The 22838-nt window shown below is 31.6% G+C and overlaps 3 protein-coding genes and 1 long non-coding RNA gene across 4 annotated transcripts; all 4 read left to right on the top strand.

Annotated features, from left to right (window-relative positions):
* The first annotated feature begins 886 nt into the window (after positions 1 to 886).
* On the top strand, positions 887 to 2496 carry LOC145305359 (uncharacterized). The gene is made up of 4 exons (XR_013874578.1): positions 887 to 959; positions 1413 to 1454; positions 1944 to 2024; positions 2363 to 2496. It is a non-coding gene; the product is annotated as an uncharacterized LOC145305359 (long non-coding RNA).
* Positions 2497 to 5711: 3215 nt separating this feature from the next.
* LOC145305358 (uncharacterized) lies at positions 5712 to 15797 on the top strand. Its single transcript, XM_080146977.1, has 8 exons — positions 5712 to 5870; positions 6150 to 6194; positions 13169 to 13266; positions 13708 to 13759; positions 14082 to 14171; positions 14484 to 14552; positions 14820 to 14981; positions 15637 to 15797. Exons 1-8 carry the CDS (start codon positions 5855 to 5857, stop codon positions 15795 to 15797), a joined length of 693 nt encoding a protein of 230 aa, XP_080003103.1. The 5' UTR covers positions 5712 to 5854.
* Positions 15798 to 16214: 417 nt separating this feature from the next.
* LOC145305357 (uncharacterized) lies at positions 16215 to 18081 on the top strand. The gene is made up of 4 exons (XM_080146976.1): positions 16215 to 16366; positions 16810 to 16880; positions 17692 to 17826; positions 18073 to 18081. Exons 1-4 carry the CDS (start codon positions 16231 to 16233, stop codon positions 18079 to 18081), a joined length of 351 nt encoding a protein of 116 aa, XP_080003102.1. The 5' UTR covers positions 16215 to 16230.
* A 269-nt stretch (positions 18082 to 18350) lies between these two features.
* Positions 18351 to 22121, top strand: LOC145305356 (uncharacterized). The gene is made up of 4 exons (XM_080146975.1): positions 18351 to 18422; positions 20814 to 20921; positions 21364 to 21461; positions 21975 to 22121. Exons 1-4 carry the CDS (start codon positions 18377 to 18379, stop codon positions 22119 to 22121), a joined length of 399 nt encoding a protein of 132 aa, XP_080003101.1. The 5' UTR covers positions 18351 to 18376.
* The last annotated feature ends 717 nt before the right edge of the window (positions 22122 to 22838 follow it).

The following is a 22838-nucleotide window of genomic DNA, read 5'->3' as shown; positions in this document are numbered from 1 at the left end:
CAACCCTAACACTTATCCAATTTCTAGATAGCACGTGTGGATTACAATTATAGAATTACTCATAATAAGTAAATAGATAAGCTATCTTACTTCAATTTTGTCATGGACAAAACTTTAAAATATTTATCTTTTAATACTTTATAAAAATGGCGGTTTATAACTTTATTGTGCATATGACTAAATATTATAAATATGAGTAAAACAAATAACATGTCCTAATTATCTGTAAAATAAAAGGCACCGTCTTTAGTATCTATGGACTACACCATATTTTTAAAAGCGAAGCTTTTCTATAATTAAGGTCGGTCCGTCCGTCCGGAATGGATAGCTTTTTTAGTTAATTTAGGCATGTTAGAATAATCCTATAAATTTCAAACTTTGCATGGTGATTCCTGTAGTAGTTAGGTAAGATTTAAAAAGCGTAGCAACTCTATAATCATTATGTCCAGAATGTCCGTACATCCATTTTAAACATATTGTTTGTTTTTTAATAATTTAACAACAAATTTTTGTGTGATTTAATTATCCAATTGATCTTGATTTTTGGTATGCTGATTCCTGAGACAACAAAGTACAATATTATAAGCGAAGCTACTCTATAATCAAGTCCTAAAAATGTAAGTATGCCCATTAACATTATTCTGTATCAAGCAGTTTTTTAACAAATTTACTTACAATTTTGCTTCGACTCTTGTACATTTATATTCTGATTATTCAGTTCTGACACTTTTGTTTGTCCTACAGTTTTAGAGCTTTCATGGATGTTGTCATCCTTGTTAAAATAAAAAAGAGAAAAATACTTTCTCTTTACAAATGTAAAGCTTTTTGAAAATTAGAAATAAGTCGGTATGTTGGTATAAAATAACTTTTTTAATGATTAATGTTTTCTTTCAGAATGAAGATGTAATATACAAGTAGGAAATTTAAATTCCTTTCCTCAGCAATGGCCAAGTTTCCTTGTAAGTATATCTTATCATGGGATTGGCAGCCGCAATTTGTTGGTTCGACTTTTCTGCGGCAATAGCTAGATAAAAGATTACGGCCGATTTTAATTCAGGGCTGTGGGGGGTAGCTGCGGCTAAAATATGGCAAGCTATTTTTTCTAAAATAAATTTAGTTTGCTTCTATGACTTTTCATTTAATGATATTTGATATTCTGCGGCTTCAATAAATGATATTATTTTTTATTATCATTCGTGGAAAATTGTCTGTTATACTTATTCATATTTCAGTATATATCAGAACCGGGTCTAAGCTAGCGAATTTGAATCCGTTCCGAAGCCAAACTAGTAATTTCGTTTTATAGACAGTTTTCCGCGGATAAGAAAACTATTTTTTTGCATAGACAATTCCGGTATAAAACAAGCCATAACCGGTTTTTTCCCAAATTAAATATATTTGATATTTTTCAGGTTTTTGTTTCCCTGCACTTCTCGCACTGAATATAGCCAAAGGTAAAGTCGTAATTTTTATAAAAACAAGGATGACATATCCATAAGTAGCAAAGCATAAAAATCATGGATTATAAGTAAAAAATAGAGCAAATGTTCAATGCTAATATAAAAAAGAATATGATAAGGAAGAATGATATAAAATCACGAAACCTTCATAGAAAAATTATATTTATATATTTTGTTGTATGACCGACGGACCATGTAAGTTGTATACTGAATGCTTCTTGGAAAAATTACAAAAATATCAGCAATTTATCTGAATTAGCAGCTGAGCATATAATTTTTTTCAAAGAGTGTTACGGACTGACGGATTAATGGACAGACAAAGAGAATTCTAGATTTCCTTTGGTACTAAGATACAAAGACGCTTAGACCATTGATTTAAAGTAAACTATGCTACTTTTAGAACCATTTCTGAAGACAAAATATTAAAAGATTTTTTATAAGTGAATTTCTGCGAGGCTTTTCTATAAATTGTATTATCTTTAGATGTTATGTGCTCGTACCTGCCTCCTGATAAAGAATATCTACCGCCTCAAATGTACAATCACAAACATACTTATCACCAAGGCAAAAATATTTTCTATAAATATATAATATAAGCTTTCAAACAAACAGGGGTGTATCCACCCTTCTAACAAAATTAAAGGGGATGGTTACACCTCCCTAGGTGTCCACTCTTCCACGCCACTCTACACACCCCTTTGATAAGGGTTTCCAATTATCTGATATAGTTCCCTAAAGCTGCCAAGAGGAGTTTCAAGTTTTTAAAAAAGTCAAACGCCCCTAAAATTTAATGGGGAATGGGGAGTAGTGAAAAAAGTTTGCCCCATCAAAGCATTCTTTTTGAACCAATAAAAAGTAAAAATCATTGGTCCAAAATATATAAATAAAATATTTTAAAACAGAACTAGAGCATATGATGGTGATGCAACCACCAATGAAAGGTTACCTTCCTCCTCCAAAGGTTCAACATCATTATAAGCCAACTAGCCACCATCATACAGGGAGCAATACTTTAATAATTCATACATTTTTGTAAACAAAATTTTACAATTGATATTATTGTTGATATAGGACTTAATTATAGAGATGCCTTTCTTACAACGGTATATCTTGATGTCTTATGAATTAATATTAAAAAATCAGATGAATAGGATAATTATATCATATACAAGTTGTTGTCAAAAGAGTAAATTCTGCATGTTTTAAATTGACGTACAGACTTTCTGATAGCGATTATAGAGTTGCTATACTTTCTTAATCGAATCTTACTATTACAAGAATTACTAAGCAAAGTTTTAATTCTAACATGTCTAGCTATCCGTTACTAAAGTACGGACTTACAGACGGACAGGCCCTAATTATAGAAAAGCTTGACAAAACTAGTTGACGAAACTATTTTAAGTATTGGTCTCTGTAGGGAGCTATGAATGTCACCACTATAAACCTGTCAGTTACTGTCAGCCTGTTCATCAATGTTGGAGTCCAGGTATAAATAGATAGATATATAGATGGATTAATAGATAATATAATGGATGAATAGATAGATAGATTAATAATATAATGGATGAATAGATTGATAAAAAGATAGATAAATAATAGAATAAATGAATAGATTAATAGATAAATAATAAAGTGGATGGATGGATAGATTAATAGATAAAGGGTGTTAAAAAAAATAACCGATCGCTCACAATTTGAACCACCATAAGTACTTCAAATCTTGGAGATAGACCCCATAATGTTTAGAGTTTTTGATGGAGCATGTAAAGACCTTTCTTTAGACACCTTAACAAGGTTTCTAACTCAATATATGCCAATTTGACATAAAAAAAGACATTCAACTTTGAGGCATGACGTTCTGTCTATTTCTAGTTCTTGATGATTGCCAGGTCTTTCTTTTTGATGCCAAATCGGCTAAGCTTGTTAAGGTGTCTAGAGAAAGCTCTTTACATGCCCCATCAAAAACTCCAAACATTATGGGGTCTATCTACAAGATTTTAAGTACTTATGGTGGTTCAAATTGTGAGTGATTGGTTTTTAAAAAGACAAATTTGTAATAAAATATGCACTTTCGGCGTAGGGCAAATTTCTCTGCAAGTGCTAGGTCTTTAGCTCTAGGGCTCTGGAAGGGTGAGTAGATTCAAAATTCAATATTGTTTTCTCATTGTCATTGCTTGGGCATGAATTGTATTATTTTTTATTAGTTTTGGACCAAAACTGTAAGGTTTATATTGAAAAAAGTGAAGCGATTGGTTTTTATTTTAACACTCTTTAGATAGATAGATAGAAAAAATGAACGGACAATATAAATAGTATGTAAAAAATTGATTTATAGTTAAGTTGGTGAGTGATAAAAGTCTTAACTCTCCCCCGCCCTCGCTCCACCAGCATGTAAAAACCCCTTATTGATATTTTAAACAACCCTCCCCCATCTCATAAAAAAAATTGAGCGTCTTTGGCTTAATCCAAAAGTGTTCCTTTATGGTTTCTAATGCCATTAGCTAATTCCTATAGAAGAAAACAATTTAATATTCATGGTTACTGAATAAAGAATAACTTAAATATATTATTTTTAGGGGTGCCGGATGAAGATTGTCCACACAATGGTTTCTGCTGTTTTGATGGCTGTAGCAATGTCTGTCTTAAAGACAAAGGAAATTTACTGTAAAATTTCATGTAAAATGCAAAGCTTAGATAATTATGTTTATATACAGAGAATAAATAAATAGGTAGATAGTTAGTTTGATGTTACCCCTCAAAGCAACTGTCGAACACGGACCCTCCCAAATTTTTTAATTAAATTTAAAATATTTGGGTGGAGTATTTTGTTCCTTAGGGGGGGGGGGGGATGCCCTAACGCTTCCAAGCCACAAGGTAACCTAACATGACCTAAAGTAAAAAAAACTCGCAACCCTTATTTTAAATTTATTTAAAAAATAAGGTTTGAATTATAGGTATAATAATATAAATAAAAAGAAAAATTGGTTCATTAATCTTTTTAAAAATCTTACAGTAATATTAAATTTAGATTACCACAATCCATATCATCACATCTCTTTTCACATACCCCAACACAACTTCTACAAAATTCCAAGCCATCAATATGTTAAATTCATAGAAGAAAATCAATTAATTCACACAGAAAATCATCCAAAATTATTAAAAAATCCACCAAATATAATGGAAAATAATCCAATTTTATTAGAAAATCAATTAATTCCAATAATAAATCCACAGGATTTACTGGAACATAAAGTAACTCCAGTAGAAAATAAATTCATTACTTCAGATAAGTATCTGACCCCTGCAATAGAAGAAGAAGAAGAAACTATTTATTACATATTAATGTTTCCAGAACATTATGATGAACCTGAGCCTGGGGGGTATAAATCCCTCTTAGAAGACTACAAAACCCCCCAGACTATAATACAGCCTGAAAAGCATCAAATTGAAACCTACAGTCATCCTAAACAAGAGTTACATACAGAAACACATATCATAGAATCATATAACACACCAAAATATGCTTCACATTACCATGGCATTAAACAACCAATTGAGAACCATTACAACCCACCCAAAACTGCAAATGCTTATAATGAATATGAACCAGCTGTGATAGAGTACATACCAATTGTGATAGAACCAGAATATTCACCCCCAATGGAACATTATAACCAACCTATTTTAGAACAATATAATCCTCCAAAACCAGCTTATAAAGATCCTCCAATAGAATCATATAAAGATCCTATAATTGAAGAATATAACCCACCAATTGAAGCTTATAACCAACCTCCAAATAGTTATGAATCTTCAGAAATCTATATAATCCCAATAAATAACTATAACATGCCAAGTCCTACAGTAATTCCAAAGTATACTCCCCTTACAGAAAATTATAATGCAGTTCCTCATGAAACTTATGCATTAAGCCATGAACCACCTAAACATAATTACACACCTAACCCAGTGATAGAAGAATATAAAGTGCCAAAGAAGCCATCAGCATCAACTACTACTTCTCCTTTACAAATATTCTTTGCTAATCTTATGATTGTTAACACCTAACCTATATAATGTGATAAAATAATTATTATTCTTTAAAAAGTCAGCAATCTAATTGGAAAAGCAGCCGAGAAAATGACAAATTTTCAAGATGTAATAATTATTTTTATTTATGGCATTAATTGAAACCTTAACATAACCTATGCTGTTAGAAACATAGTTCCCTTTAAGGAAAGAATTTAGTAACTATAGTTTGTGTTTTAATATATTTTTTTGTATTTAATTTCAGAATATAAAGCAAAAATGATGTGAATCAAAAAAAGTTTAGAATAATGAATAATGGATTATCTTAGATAAATCAAGGAAGAAATAATTCATAAGCAAAGATGAATAGAAAACTATGTGAGTTTTTAATAACGAAGCTACTCTATATCTGATAATGTCTGTCCATCTGTAACACAAAAATGACAAACGCTGTCTTGATATTTCTTCTTATCTATCGTATCAAGAATCTATCCACTTTTACAAATTATTGAAATTTATTTTATTTTATTATGCAATTTTTTTCACCACCCAATGAAAATAAATTTACTCCTAACTAATATACATTATTGTAGTCCTAAAATTTAAGAGATCTTAATAAACACACTCACATTTATATTCAACTATTCTTTTGTTTAGATTTATTTTTCCCTGCTGTTTTGTTTCTACACTCTTCAGTTAAAGGTAAGAATATAAATTATCAAAACTATTTTTTATGAGGTTATGCGTTCAAGTCTCGACCCAAACATTGTCATAGATAAAGACGTTAAAATTGTCTTTTTACTGCTGTTGGTAGGTTTTCTGTAAATGTTCCTTTATTTGAGGGTGTTAATTATTTGAGTTGGAAAACGACAAAGCAGGAGTGAGAGGAGGTTCAGAAGCTTCACTGTAAAGGAGAACCATATCAGTTTAGTAGTTAAGGAGACTCTTTGCATAAAACAGTAAATAGATAACAACAACATAAAAGAAATTGTTAAACCACATAAAAAGAAGGTGCTCTAATTTTGTGATGTTCTCCATAGATAGTAGGATATGTCAATAAAATAAAATGTTTATATTTTATCCACCATTAACTTCGACTATAAGAACAACATTTATATTTATTCGTTTAAATATATTTCTACCAGGGAGGGAGGGGACATTGGGGTGTTTTTACACTAGTTCCCAAAGATTTATTATAAAGTTTTCTTATTCGTTGGCTTTACAACTTTGGGGACATTTTTGAATTTGAATTAGTTGGTTCTTAAAGTTCAGTGTCCAAACGTTCTAATCACTAATTGTAATCTACAGAAGTAGTGAATTTGTGTGTCACTATTAGGGACGTATATCAATTTAACGGCCATTGTCTTTTGATTATTATGCCTTTTGATTCAAAATTTGTACATTATAATGACCTTCTAAGAATGTCATTTTAAGTAATGAAAAATGTGTTCATATACTTGACATGTTGTTTATATTGATATTGAAATATGTTGGGGTAAATACAGTTTATCTTCTATTAACCAATCCCCGCATCTCTGTGACTCTTGAGAAAGTTAATAATGAAAATGCCCCGGGTTTAAAATTGTCCTTGATTCTTTTTTTTTTCAAAGTCGCTACCATTATACGTTTATCCATTTTGGTTATTATCTTAAAATAGCAATGATAAAATCTAAAATAGTGTTTCCGTCCGTTTGTCTGACCAGCCAATATTAAACGTCTTTTCAATTTAAAATGGCAATTTCAATAACTTTCGTCAAATAATCTTTTAACTTTTAATAGTGAGGCTACTCTTTAATCAGTCATTCGCCCATCTTTCTGTTCAGCCAACTTTCATCATTATGCTTTATTTAATTAAACTCATCTATGTTATTTCAGATCGTATTTGTTGTGCTTTTATGGACATTTTGCTTTAAAAAATTTTAACATTTTTTCTATATTTGCAATTACAAAAAAAATGTTTTATATAGACACCTTTAGGAACCTTTTTTAGCCTTTGTAAAGTAATTTTACTTCTTTATATATACATCTTCAGTTTGGACATTCTAATTTGAACCACCCAATCTAGATTTTTGATTACTACATTTTTCTCATTAAAAATTGAGAGAAAAATCTTAAAGAACTTTGAATACCAATATAATTTATATTCCAATGACTTCTTCCTCCTTGCGCATCTATTTGACCAATTCTTTTTATAAAATCTTCGCTTTTGATTGTTTTGATCCTTGTTTTCCCCTATGGCATCTAAGTCAACAAGAGTCTGATAAAAAAAATGATTTAAAAGTCATCAATATCAGAAAATTCCTCTACTCTCCTTCTTTTGGTCCAAATTTCTTTAAAGGACAGTCATTGACTTTAATATCTTTAGATGTTATTTGCACTTATTGTCAATAAATCAATTAATTTTATATTACAATATGTTTCGCCTCTAGCATCTAGGGGCTCTTTATTTGATGGCTTGATTAACAACCTACTAGGCATAAAAATAGCTATAAATCTTATTTTGACTTGATTATAAAAGATAAAATAGCCCTAAACCATTCCTGGACATTTATGAAGTGTGCTATAAAATGGAGAACTTAATCGGTTCCATTTTTACCAAGACGTTAATAGACAAACAAAATACTTTTTGCTTTTTATAATATGATAGAAAATTTATGTTTTAACATTTCAAAATCCGCCTAAATATAAGTATGGAGTTTCCTTTAATAGCACATTAATGTGAATAGAAGGTATAATTTTGATCTATTTAACATCTCATATTTGATTTGATGTATGATAACATCAATTTTATAATAGATCTAAAGATAATCTAAAAAGTAAATTTCTTTTTTCTCTTTCTCTTGGTTCTTTATCTTTTAAAACCCATTTTTTTAATTTAGATTTTTTTTAAATAAAAAAAACGTTAGGGATCCCAAACCCAATTTTTTATTTTAGTTTTTTTTATTTTCTCTCTCTTTCTCTCTCTCTCTCTCTCTCTCTCTCTCTTTCTTTCTCTCTCTCTCTCTCTCTCTCTCTCTCTCTCTCTCTCTCTTCTCTCTCTCTCTCTCTCTCTCTCTCTCTCTCTCTCTCTCTTTCTCTCTCTTTCTCTCTCTCTCTCTCTCTCTTTCTCTCTCTCTCTCTCTCTCTCTCTCTTTCTCTCTCTCACTCTCTCTCTCTCTCTCTCTCTCTCTCTCTCTCTCTCATTCTTCCGTACTCCTCTTTATTTTTTTTATTAATAAAAGGAAATATTTATCTGAATACAAGCCCTTATAGTGGGAATTGTGATATAATTTTCTCTTATTTTAATTTCCCATATAACAACAGAAGGTTTTAATTTGACCCATAATCTTCTATTTATCCATCGTTTTCTTGTCCGTACTCAATTTTGTAATAGCGAAGCTTCTCTACATTTAGAGCCTGTTTGTGCGATATAACGCCACTGTTAAGTCATTTTTTTAAATATCATGACCAATGTCACTATTAGCTGGTTAATATTAGTTTGTGCATCTGTTTAAGTTGCTGGGCTTTTATGGATGTTATCACACTTGTTATCCCTAAGAATCCAATTTTCACATGTTAAAAGGATAAGTTTATTTGTTAAAATTTTGACCAACTAATAAATGCTATTTTTTCCGCATTATAAACTAAACATAATGGCATACATTTAGAAAGAGAGAGAGAGAGAGAGTGGTAACGAAAAAAAGAGAGATAGAAAGAGTGAGAGAGAGAGATAGAGAAGGACAGAAAGTGAAAATTTTGCTAGAAAGATAGCAAAATAGAGAAGTAGCGAGGTAGCGAGTTAGAAATTGTACAACAGAAACACAGAAATCAAGCAGACAATTATAGAGTTGCTTCGCTAATAATAAATAAGGTTTAACATCTTTATTTGTCCATTCCTTGACTCCTGATTATAGAATTTAGATGTCAGTTTGAGGGGCCCCTATTAGGGTCCTAATTAGGGCTATTATAAATTGACCAATACCATGGATTATATGGGATAAGACAATGGACAATTCACTGATGTACATACATACTCAATTAAAGAAAAACAAATTTAAACCTTCTGTAGATTAAAAGAATTAATTTGAACCAACCAATCAATATTTAATATTTAAAATTTGATTTTATTTTTCCATATTTTTTTATAAAATATCTTTAGAATAAAATTTTTACTCTATTAGCTGTTCCTGAGATACTTATTGACATAAATCGTCCTTGATACTACATTTTCAGCTATTTATTTATTTGATAAATCTCTATATCATTAAGAAGAGATAAAATGTCTATCTATTTGATTGTTTTAGACATGTTTAATTTCTTAATGGTAGCATAAGGATTTTACAAATACATTCATCCAAATATTTTTAATTTGTATTGTTTGGTGATGTCTTAATGTTGGATTTACTTTAATTACAAGCTGGTACGCTTCTAGCATCTATGGGCTCTGTATTCGAAGGCGGGGGAAGGGGGGACAGAAAAAAGCTTAAAACCAACTGGTGACTCTAAATCAAAAGTGGAATGGACCTAAAACTATCCTGGGACATATGAAAAGCTTTGCTAAAACTCAATGTGAGAACTCAATCGGATCAGTTGTTAGCGAGATATTAATGGAAACAATAGTATGCCCCTATAGTCCTCTGAAGGACAGCGGCGACAAATAACCTTAAACTTTAGATTAGAATAAGTTTTTATTTATGGGGGTATATTTTTGTTTGTTTATTTTAGCGTGGAAGGAACGAGTTATCCTTCCCCAAAATAGTTATAAACCTTCCGAGGTCCGATAAGAAGCTACATTGTAATCTATATCCAGTGATTAGCAAGTTCTTTCGGTACAGACAGAGAGACAAACATGTAGACATCCTGTTACTTTTCTAATAGGATAAATAAGTAAATTCTATCTATAATAATTACTTCTTAATGTTTATCTGTGAAATTAATGAATAAAATCAACGCATTTAAGGACATTTTTTTTATTTTATGTCCAGATCGAAAAGACACTCTCTAACCAGCTTTATTCATCCTGTTAAATAAAGTTGTAAGGTTTTTTTTGTATGTAGCTGAACAATTAGATAACTACTTAATCGATTGAGTTTCCCAATTTTGGGGCAATTCACATATTAGTCCCAGAATTATTTTAGGCTATATTTTCTCAGGTTAAAATAGTTTAAGATGGTTTTAGGCTAAAAAGCTAAAATATAAGGCGACTTAACCTCACTCTTGATAAAGTCCTTTAGGCTTTGAGCGAATCTTTTATGCTTTAACATCACAATTACAAACAAGATGGTATAACTTTGAATTTCTAAATTTATAATTTGCCGCTAAATTAACCAATCGCATACCTTTTCGGTTAAAAGGCATCTGATTAGGCGCCCGTATTTTGCTAGAGGATAGATTGGTTCACTAGAACGCCAAATCCATTACTAAAAGTGTAATTAAATGGAATCCAAAATAATATTTTAGTTTTTGTTTTTGTTTGGATAAGTAATATTCTTGTTTCAAATTCAAGGGTAGAATATTCTCATACATTCTTAAATAGTTGTTTATTTCTATATTTTGGAAGACATGTCTACTCTATAAGTAGGGTACGTTCGTATGTAAGGCTGTAATTAAATGAAAGATGCATTACCCAGGACATCCAGACAAAGGACACAATATCAAAGGATTTATTGTCTGAAATAGTTGACACATTACAATCTTTCCCGATTTTGTATTACTTTTGCGGAACATGATTCGAGTTACGTCATATTTTTCTTTCCCGAAAAAGGGAAGGGGGAAGAAAAAAAGAGATGGGAGAAAAGGGGGTTTTCCCCATCTCTTTTGAAGAGATTTTCTTCCCCCCTTCCCTTTTTCGGGAAAGAAAAATATGACGTAACTGGAATCATGTTCCGCAAAAGTAATACAAAATCGGGAAAGATTGTAATGTGTCGAAATAGTTGGGATGTCAGTAACTTGGGGGGTGGCTATTATAAAGGTTATCCTTAAAGGTATTAATCAAATTTAACCACTCACAACTTACTCTGAAAATTGGGATTTTCTTTATAACACAATTCATCTGTAATATTTCTATAAAGATAAGCCATGATACGTCATAAAAATGAAGGAGATGAGAGGAGAAGTGGGAAAGAAAACCTCCAAAAAAGAGATGGATAATCCCTCATTTTTATGACGTTTCATGGCTGATTTTTGAAACACTTTGTCCGGCTACTTTACTGCGCTACTTATGGACATAATTCTACTTGTTGTTAGTGTTTCAGTGACATTTCTAAACTAACAATCATCATCATTATTTCAAACAATTGATGATATTTATTGTTTATTTTTAACTTAGATTTAAAACTTAATCGGAGACAAATCAATCGTAGAAAAAGTAAATGCATGTTTTTTTTCCTGCATCGAAAGCAGCCTAAAGTGCCTAATAAAAATGACGTCATACAATACAAATTATCTGTACTAGGCCAGTTTACATTTTAATATTGGTCAATTACAATATAATCTGGCCTATCATTGGTCATTTGTATTGTATGACGTCATTTTTTATTAGGCACTATAAGCTGCTTCCCTGCATCGCATAGAAGAAAGGGAAAGTGGAGGTCAAGGGAAGTTAAGTGAGTGAAGGGTGTGTGAAGGAATAGTTATTGTTTGCATCATATTATAGACAGCTATCTGCGAATGCTAAAATGAAAAATTAAGATTAATACCAGTTTTGTTGGCCTGAGGGGCCGAAGTAACTAGCTAACAAAAATGGTTATTAATCGTGAAAAATTGTTTGTAATACGATGTTATACATGATTTTTCAGTATAGTGGAGATCCAGTGGATAATAATCGGTTTTGAAGCTATACTAGATTATCTGTACTCTAAAATTATGAAAAGAAAGACAGAATGACAGACACAAACACTTATAGAGTATCATCGCTCTCAAAATTAATTATGTTTGAGATGGATTAAATTCTGTTTGTTGAGCATTTGTAAGAAAAATTAAAATAAAATGATTTTTAAAAATTGTCATAAGCACAAGGAAGTCATCTTCAATTCAATGGATTAATTTTATCCATCATATGACAGATAGAGTTATCTATCTATCTATCTATCTATCCTTTTATAAAAGTAGCAGAATGTCTAGCTGTGTGACTGTCTGATTAAACGGGATGAGAAAAAGGCAGATAAATTGATGTACATCCCCAATGATGATACACAGATTGCCACTTCTGTAGATAACAATTAGTAGTTGAAACGTTTTGACACCAACCGATTACAATTTTAATAATGTTCTCCAATAATAAGCCAACGAATGTAGGGTCTCGCTAGCCGCTGAACCGATATATTTCTCCTTTACAGTGAAGCTATCTATAGGCACAGGGAAGGTTTTAATTACTTTGGAGGAGGATGCTTCCACCCTCTGCTAGAGCCTATTATTTTTGTTTATCTATCTATTTGTAATGGATTTATTATTACTTGGATACACGAGATTTTCATGTACTCTAATAAAGTGAAACTCTCAGCTGGCTAAAATAAAAATACTCCTCCCCACGTCCACAATTTTTACCTCTCCCTACCTATTTGATGAACTAAATGACCAAAAAGTATTGTCCATATTAGCAACCTAAATTGACGACAATTTTTTTCCTGTCGTGATATCCACGTATATTTATATCCCTTATTTCAGTTAGTTCGTGTATATTATATCTTTCTTTTTAGGTATCCACATAGAAAATGGAGAAGAAATGGAGATGTCTCCATCGTATAATATCCAAGTAACGGCTGATCAAAACTTTCAATCAGATGAAAAAGAAAAGGTAAAATACAAAAAAAAACATCATTCGGTCATAACACAAAATTCTGTACTTTCACACACAGTGACTATTGAGCAATAACCCCTCCCCCCCCCCCCTCCTTATAAGGGGGTAGGAGTAGTTCAAAAATCCTATATTATAAAGTAGTAAGCTTTTTCTATTTGTAGCGAATGATCTCGCTAATCACTGAACCTATATGGTTCTCAATTGCAGTGAAGCTTCCCATAGGTTCATGGAATGTTTGTAACTTTTTTTTAGGGAGGTTATCTCCACTCTCCCAAGAAAAATTAACCCTGACAGAAAAAAAAGAATCCCAACCACAATTTTTTACTTTTTTAAAATTAAAATTAATCACCCTCTCCTCACCACCTTAAGTGTCCATAGAGGCTTCAAGGAAGGGGGCGTGGCCGCTAGTAATTTATTATAATGGTCAATATTGTTTAGGAGAAATGGGAGAGATTTAATGAAGAAGTTAGAAATAAATATTCACAATTAGGTAAACATTTTCCAGTTTAACATTGAAACCGATTAATCTTCGCTGGATCAAAATCTGTTTTAAGCCATACTAAAAAATTATGTATCGTATCATAGACAACTTTTTAATTTTGCTATCCGCGGAAAGTTATACATAATGAAAAGCGTAAAATAACTATTTTTTTCAATACATCATTCACTATTTGAATCAAATTTTCACTCCCGTAAATGATCAGTAAACCCTACCTCCACAAACTTCCCTAGACAAATAGTAAACTTATCTGATAAATCATGAAAAGGGCATCACATCAGATCTTATAACGAATATCTTTATATATTTTTAGAAGATAAAGAAGGTGCTAACAGTTCCAGATTTAAATATCTTTTCTTTGAGATTTTAACTCCAGACGAGTACAATGACGTCATCTTTCTGGGTAAGATTTTAGTATTTTACACATCTTAATGGAGGTTGTAGGTTTTAAATGTATATAATTAACCTTCTTTTTGTTTTTAATGTGTTATAAACAAAGACATAAACAAATATCCAAAAGAGAAAATAGTCATCTCCAACTACCATATCCTTGCCCATAACCCGATATATCTATTTACTTGTTTTGTGGTAATTTGGCTCCGGACAGGCTAAACAATCATACTTTGGTAAATTTACAAATCAAATAAATTTTTGACAAGATTTTTAAGAAACTTTGAAGTAATTGTGAAAAAGTTTGTAAATATTTTTTTTGTAGGTGATGATTTGTTAAATAGAGAGTTTAACACCGAAGGTGGCAAGAATCGTCCAGAACTGGCTGGTTCAGGTAAGCATTATACATATAACATGATGACTATGTGTCTGTCTGTGGCTTACAATCTTGCTAACTACTAAATCGACATGTATCTCCTTTACAATGAAGATTCTTATAGGTCCAGGTATATTAATATTTTGAGACGGATACCTTCACCTTCCCTGGAAAAAAATAACCTCCCCCCACAAAAAATCTTTCTTCTAAAACTTAAAATGAATGGGTCGACTCCGCCGACGCCCCCCCCCCCCCTCCACAACTACTTCTATTATCCTATTGTAGGTGGTGCCCCCTCAGATCGTATGAACAGTCTACATCAACACAGTCTACAAGAGAACCTTCACAAGCACAGTCTACACGACCAAAGTCTGCATGACCAAGAGGAGAATCTTCACAAACATAGCCTGCATGAACAATACAGCAATGATCAGCGATCACCTTCAGGTAAAGTTTTTAGTAGCGAAGCCACTCTAATAATTCGAAATCTGTATTGCTCCTATTTAAGAAAGGCGTGAGTGTTTTAGGGAAGATTTCCAATGGCAACTGGCATACAAGATGCATACCAAATATTTATTTATAGAGATATCTTGAATTTAGATTTATTCTATGTTTTTTCTCTCTTTTTCTTCCTCGCTTTATTCTGACAAATGAACATCTGCACTAAAACTCACTTTGACCGTTTGTCAATTTGTTTTCAGAGAGGAAATAAAAAAGGCTTCTTAATCACTTATGCATATTGTTATAGGCGCGTAGTGTTTCACATTTGTTTAAATGCTTTTATAAAAGTAACAGAATGTCTATGTGTCTTAATGCGTGTCTTTAAAGTCAATTATTAACCGCTGAACTGATATAGTTCTTCTTTAAAAAGAATATTCTCACGGTTCAGAAAAGGTTTCTAACTAATTTGGGGGAGGGCATTCAGAACATTTATAGTTATTTTTTAAATATCAGGATCTGTTTCCGTATGTAATGAATAATATTTTTAACCAATCAACTGATATGGTTCTCCTTTACAATCATGCTTTACATAGGTCCTAAAAATATTAAAGATAGGGTACCCAAAATAATTAAACGATAAACAATTAATCAATTTATTCAGGTTATGAACAAAAATACGAGCATGAACAAGAATCTCGGTATGAACAACGTCATTCTGATTATGAACAAAGAGATTATGAACATGAACAACATAATGATGAAGAAACAATGAATGATTATGAACATAAGCCATCCAGATATAGGAATGGTTTTAAATATTGAAGAAAAAAAGAAAATTATATCTAAATAATATTTTAAAATAAGCTACTCTAGCATCAATGGTCTCTGTATCGATGGGTATAGAGGGATCGCCAATAAAATAGCAATAAAAACATCCCCTTGCCTTTGTGGACTTCCCTAAAATGAAGTACTAAAAAGGCATCTATGAAAATCTTAAACTACAAACAAATAAGCCTTGATAAAGAATAGGATAAAGTGCGGGTACTCATTAACTAAGGTACGTTTTTCTGTCTTTGTGTTTGGTCGAAATGGTCAGGTGTATCCTTTACCATATTTATTCTAAAAGATTGTTATTGCAGCGCTTGTAGTAGACATTTTTGCACTTGTGCAATTTACAATGAATTTTTAAATGAGAGGTTTCGTGATAAATAATATATAAAACCATATAAAATTTAGTCCTTATTCACATAATGAAATGGATTATGGGGAGGGGCCGGAAAGACTACCCCCGCCAAAACTGCAATATTCTGAGACCCCAGAAAGATTACCACCCTCACAAGTTGAATATTCCGACCCGCCACAAAGACTCCCGCCAAAAATGCCTTTGATTGGTAAGATTTAATCATTGTATTGCTCTTTACTTGAAGAGAAGGGTTATTTAACCTAAACTGTAAGGGTACCCAAAATTAATTAGTATTCGTTGGCTAAAAAAACTTTAGGAACTTTTGTTAAACTTGATTTGTACCTAATTAGTAGTGTTCATAATTTCAATCAATTATCTTAGTCAATTTGTTTGTCATAAATGGGGAAGTGCACATCAATCTATCGTCCATTGTCTTATCTCTTCAGATCCCTGATTTATATGTACAGGAAAGAAAACATGATAGAGAACATATTTATAGAAGGACAGAATAAAGGGGAAAAACTAAAAAAGTTAGATCAGATTGCTATTGCATATAAATATATTTCCAGTATGGCTTAATGAAACCGATTAACATCCGCTGAATTAGAACACTTACTGAGCCATACTGAAAAATCATGTACTCTTTCATAGATTATCGCCAAGAAGATGAGAATGAGAGACGAATGGCTGAAAAATCTGAATCTGTTATGGAGCAATTACAGGTCATTTTTTATTATTTAATTAATTGATTTTATTTCCAAGGTTGTAAAAATAGATTTATAACCTTAGATGGATTATCAGAGAAAAAAATCAATGGTTCGCTTAGTATGGAACTAGATCTATTGTATTCATTGCTTTTCATAAAACCTTCCGTGAACATATAGCAAACTAAAAACTAATAAATAGTCGAGCGATTTAATAGATTTTGCTGTACATACATTCACACAAAAATCTTGTTCTATGTATACATTAAGATATATAAGTTTTCCGGAATTTTAAAGTTAGGGGGAGATTTGAAATCTGCATCAAATTTTGAGAATTTTTTATAAAATTCGTTTTTTCTATAATTCCTTATCTAAAAGCGGAAATGCAATTTAAGTTAATTAATTTTGGCATCTGTGATTGTTGGATTTGAAAAATCTGCGCTCTGATTGGATGGCGTACATCATTCAACCAATTAGAGCGCAGGTAGTTTAAAATCCACCTATCCTATTGGTCAAAATTAATTAACTTAAAATGCATTTCCGCTTTTAGATAAAGAATTATACAAAAAACGAATTTTATAAAAAATCCTTAAAATTTGATGCAGATTTCAAATCTCCCCCTAACATTAAAATTCCGGAAAACTTATATATCTTAGTATACATGGCAGGAGGGGACATTGAACTGTATATTACACTAGTACCCAAAGTTTTATAAGCATACTTTCTCTTTTGTGGGCCCAAAAACTTTAAGTAGCCAATTAATCTTTATTGGTTGGTTGAAATTTGCACTTACAGTGTCCAAACTTTTCAACCAATAAATCTAATTCAGGCCAAATTAGACAAGTATAGAACTAACAAAGACGAGAACAAGGATGAACATTTGATGAAAGGGACAAGGAATATTGAGGATTATAGTCATGACAGTGAATATAAGAATAAATATCAACGTGATGATGATAAAGAGGTAAGATTTTTAGCTGGAAATGATACACGTTCTATCATTTGTTGGCTTAAAACCATTAGAGACTGTAATTAAATAGATATTTGACAATACAAGTTTTTAACCCAATAATTTAAATGTACAGAAGAGTTAATTTTGTTAATCATGATTTGGGATGTACAATACATTAATTTATCTTTATGATGAGGCGATTTGATTTAATGAGTGATTTAAACCTGAGGTTTCGTGATTTTTGTATTTTATTTGCAGTTGATATAATTCTACTAATTTTCTATTTTCTACTTAAGGGTTTTAAGACAATATAAGATAAATTGACGTACTTACTCCTCCATTAATGATAAACAAAATTAAACCTTGAAAAATGAAATATAGCACCGAATTACAGACAACTTTCCACGAGTGTTACAATAAAAATCATTACATTATTACGAGTTTTGTTGTAGGTAATTAATCTTATTTTGATTTTAATATCCATGGAAAGCTGTCTATAATAGGATGCTATAAATAACTATTATTAATTTAGGAAATGTATGATGAGAAAGAACAACAAGAAATGGATGAAAAAGAACAGAAACAAAAGCAATGGGATTCTATTATTGGTGATTATTTTTATTTGTTTTAATTTATTGAAAAAAATGACTTTTCACGTAATCCTATTTTTTAACACCTATTACCCCACCCACCCCCCTCCCCTCCCACTTATTAATTTTTTAAAAATATTCGAATATTTATAGCACTGAGGGTCCTATCCATTTCGGTATTATAATTTATTAACCTTTACAGGTCGGGGAGGGGGGAGCAGGCTCCAAGAGCCCCCCCCCCCCCTCTAGTTTTTTCAATCACATTTTTTTTTGTAGGTAAGATGGAGAGCCGTGACTTCATGACTTTTTAAGTTTAGTAATTATACGTCGGCAAGAGTTGATTTTATTAGGATATCTGGTCTGTGTCGGTCGTGGTGTTCGGTCAAAGTCGGTTGGGTAGCACCAAAATTAGAAAAAATTCTAAATAAATCTTAATTTCTACATTATGACTTTTGTGTATAAGGTAGAAACCTAATTTTTTTTGGTAAATACTTAGATATCAATGACCTTCTGAGAAAAGTGGTGTTATGACCGTTTTATCGCTCCCTGACCGACTTTATGACCGATTTTTGTTCGGCTGTTACTACAGACATATATCATGAATATCGTGGCTTCTATTACATCTAGAGACCTATACATTTTTTTGGTAAATCCTTGAGCAACAATAAACAGATAGAAATATTAATTGGCGCCGCCAACCGCCATTTTACCGCCGTAATCGCCGAACGGCGGTTTCCGTTATTTGCCGTTTTTCGGCGATGATCAGAAAAAGTAATTTTTTGTTATGAAAATAAAAGTTCCTCCTAAAATTTGGTCATCCTAGCTGCAAAATTGGCTGTTCTACAGCTGTTTTAAAATTTAGCGGCTGGCCGCTAAAAAGCGGCTAAGGAGCGGTCTGACCGCTATGACCAGAAAAAGTAATTTTCTCTAAAAATACACATGAACCACCAGAAAAAAAATTACGTCTTTATCTGTAACAGGAGCCGATATAAAGCCGATCTGATAAGGTGGGGATTGGGGTCCGATCTGTAAGGGTTAACCTGCTTAAAATTGAAAATTAAGGCCAAAAAACTTTTTTCTGCTGAACTGTAATTTACTATTCTTTTTTACCTGAATGTTGTTGGGTATAACTTAGCATTTAGTATATAACCTACTTAATCCGCTGGTCTATCAGTTATGATACAAAACAAGGATGACAACATCCATAAGTAGCGAAGCACAACAAATAAAATCATAGATGGTAATACGTACAAGTAGATTTAAAGTGTATTTACTAATTGATTTATTGGAGAAAATAAACACGAAACCCTGTTTTATTTTGTATAATGATTACAATCAAAGTAAATAACATAAAAGATGCTCATAACAATAGGAAATATTATTTTGATACTGATATCCCAAAAAAGTTTTAAAATTGGACCAAAAACACCAAAGATATGAGGAAATATGTAAAACATAAAAAAATAGCAAAAACCTGCTAAAAAGCAGTCTGACCGCCATGCTTGTTTTCTTAAAACGACAGGAAATTAAATTTTTAAATCCTTACCTTTAAAATAAATTGGAAAATCGGACTATATACATCAAAGATATGGAAAAATTAAAAAATAGCCAAAAACCTGCAAAAATGAAGCCTGACCGTCATGGTTGTTTTCTTTAAACAACAGGAAATTTAATTTTGATATGTATAACTGAAAAAAATTTGGAAATCGTACCATAACTACCAAAGATATGGAGAAAAATGTGAAAAATAAAAATAAATAGCCTAAAACCTGCTGAAAGACAGTCTGACCGTCATAGTTGTTTTCTAAAAGGACAGGAAATTTAATTTTGATATCTATAACTAAAAAAATTTTGGAAATCGAACCATAAACACCAAAGAAATGGAGAAAAATGTGAAAAATACAAAAATAGCCTAAAACCTGCTTAAAGGCAGTCTGACCGTCAAAGCAGGTTTCTGTAAAGGACTGAAAATTTAATTTAGATATCTATAACTGAAAAAAAATTGAAAATCGCACCATAAACACAGAAGATATTGAGAAAAATGTGAAAAATACAAAAATAGCCTAAAACCTGCTAAAAAGCGGTCCTATCGCCATCGATGTTTTATACTTAATTGTGCTCCTTATTGATGGGAAAAAAATTGTCAAAAAATTTCAGCATTCTATCTTTTATAGGAGCTGAGTAAATCCCATTTCCCCCATAGCGTTACGGACTGACGGACTGACGGACTGGCATACGGACGGACAAAGTGAATTATAGAGTAGCTTCGCTACTAAAAAATAAAGCATATATGAAAGATTAGGTGATTTTTAATTTTATAGAAAATCATTTTTATTTTTGGATTTCTGCTTTTTAAATAACTTTGCCCTTTATAAATTACTTATGTTGTCATCCTTGTTATATTTTTAGATGATTTAAGCGACAAGATCAAGGGAATGCATAGTGGCATACACAATATTAAAATAGATGAATTGTTGGATTTAGATTTGATTCCCCCACCCACACAAGATGAATTAGGTAACTTTTGTTCAATAGCGAAACTACTCTATAATTCGAATTGATTTTATCTTTTACAACTGAATTCTACATGTCTATGGCATTTTTGGTCCGATTTTTAAGATTTTTGTGGGTAAAAATATTAAAATTACATTTTTGTTCGCTTTAAGGAGTTTATGTGTTAATACATGAAAGTAGCCAAGGACGTCCAAGCTTTTTAATTTAGGGAATGGTAAAAATTGTAATTTTTTTGAGGGGAATTGGGAATCTTTATATTAAAGAAGCAAGGACGTCTATGCTTTTTGTATATATATTTTTTTTTTTGGGGGGGGGGGGGGTAATGATCCCCCCCCCTTTGGACGTACCTAAAAGTAGCCAAATTTAGATCTAATTTTTATAATTTCAATTTGATCAAGAGGTAATTCCGCTGGTTCTTAAGTTTTAACAAGGATAAACTATCTAGTTGCAACGAAATCAAGTAGTGAGGATCAAGAGAGTAGCAACACCAACTCTAATCCAACCTCTATACCTAGACAAACACCGCCTCCTAATAGTTATAAGGTATGACTTTCATTTATTCTGATGATCTTTTGAATTAAAGCTTGAACAAGATTTCTGTAATAATTAGGTATAATTATCCGAAAAAGATATAAATTTATAATTAATACTAGAATCATTTTTAATATGTCAACTTTTTTCATTTTTAAACTATTTTCTACATGAAATAATTGTTTCATAGAAGTTAGGATTGATGTAATGATAAAGAATACTATTAAAGAGTAGCATCTCTATAATTATGCATGAAAATATTTTTTTATTTCTTGGTTGCTATAATGCTTAATATCAGGGAAGGTGGCATAAACTATAAAGTTTGATATACAAGTTCTTTTATTTGGTGGCCTAAAATCTATATCTAAAATATATATTTATAAAATATTGATTGATTAGTTTAAACTTTCGATGTCCAAACTTTCAACCAATAATCTTTAAGTACGTACATCAAATTGTCATCAATCGGTTTATCCCTTAAGATCCCTGCATAATTTCAAACTTCACAAACATATCTCTATTCAGGCTTTTCAGCACAAGAGACAGATAGACAGAACCATGTATGATGTCCACAGACCATCTTCATCACTCAAGGAGTTGATTAATCGACTTGATAATGGTCTCAATGGTGATCCTGACTCTAGTTATAAACATCCTCATGGCAAGTTGTAAAGTAAAAATGTCCAAATTATGTATGTTGATATGATAACAACACATTAAAGTTCACATGTCTTTGGTTCACGTCATTTAATAACGTTATCAGTGTCTCCAAATTATCATATGTGTGGGTTTTCAAAGATTTATTAGCACTAACCCTTAAAGCACCAAATGGAGCGTACGACCCCCGCCAAGTTTGAATTTCCCTTCTGCTTTTTACTTTTCCACTTAGATTTAAATTTTATTAAGAAAGCATTCATAGTTTCAATTTCTTTCCCACCTACCCCCCCTCCCCTATTATTTTCAATTTTTTAAACTTTACACTTAACTTAATAGAACCAGCACAACATTGTCCTGCCATACCTCCCCGTCCACCAGCGGAGTGCTACAATGCTCCACCAAATGAATGCCTCCAGATTTCTCAGTGTCCTACAGGTAAAATTGTTGCTGGACCAGTATAAAGCTTCCTTTTCAAAATGTTTAGCGAAGCCTCTCATGTATACACTTACGAAGCAGAAATTACAACAAATCAGCTGTCTAACTCTAACAGAAGCTGAGTAAATCAATTATGTTTACAAATGTCCCATGTACCTATGTTTTATAGTAGATGCTTATTGATCAGTGGAATCATCTCAAAAAAAATTGTCTATCTCGAATAACATTCAAGGATAACCAGACACAGACAAAGTGCATTCTAAAAAGAAGGAAAGGGAATAAATCATTATTGATTAA

The sequence above is a fragment of the Acartia tonsa genome, chromosome 14 (genome assembly GCF_053477335.1).
Source record: "Acartia tonsa isolate MP-2025a chromosome 14, ASM5347733v1, whole genome shotgun sequence".
In the NCBI taxonomy this organism is placed as follows: domain Eukaryota; kingdom Metazoa; phylum Arthropoda; class Copepoda; order Calanoida; family Acartiidae; genus Acartia; species Acartia tonsa.
The sequence above is the reverse complement of the archived record's forward strand: the minus strand, read 5'-3'. Positions and strand labels throughout refer to the sequence as shown.

What these genes read in the sequence shown, in the direction of transcription:
- LOC145305358 (XM_080146977.1), top strand. An exon ending in TCCAGAACTGGCTGGTTCAG is followed by an intron (nt 14,553 to 14,819) that starts GTAAGCATTATA and finishes ATCCTATTGTAG; the next exon opens with GTGGTGCCCCCTCAGATCGT. An exon ending in TGATCAGCGATCACCTTCAG is followed by an intron (nt 14,982 to 15,636) that starts GTAAAGTTTTTA and finishes CAATTTATTCAG; the next exon opens with GTTATGAACAAAAATACGAG.
- LOC145305357 (XM_080146976.1), top strand. Translation starts at nt 16,231, where the DNA reads ATGGATTATGGGGAGGGGCCGGAAAGACTACCCCCGCCAAAACTGCAA. An exon ending in GCCAAAAATGCCTTTGATTG is followed by an intron (nt 16,367 to 16,809) that starts GTAAGATTTAAT and finishes ACTCTTTCATAG; the next exon opens with ATTATCGCCAAGAAGATGAG. An exon ending in CTGTTATGGAGCAATTACAG is followed by an intron (nt 16,881 to 17,691) that starts GTCATTTTTTAT and finishes AATCTAATTCAG; the next exon opens with GCCAAATTAGACAAGTATAG.
- LOC145305356 (XM_080146975.1), top strand. Translation starts at nt 18,377, where the DNA reads ATGGATGAAAAAGAACAGAAACAAAAGCAATGGGATTCTATTATTG. An exon ending in ACCCACACAAGATGAATTAG is followed by an intron (nt 20,922 to 21,363) that starts GTAACTTTTGTT and finishes TAAACTATCTAG; the next exon opens with TTGCAACGAAATCAAGTAGT. An exon ending in CGCCTCCTAATAGTTATAAG is followed by an intron (nt 21,462 to 21,974) that starts GTATGACTTTCA and finishes ATCTCTATTCAG; the next exon opens with GCTTTTCAGCACAAGAGACA.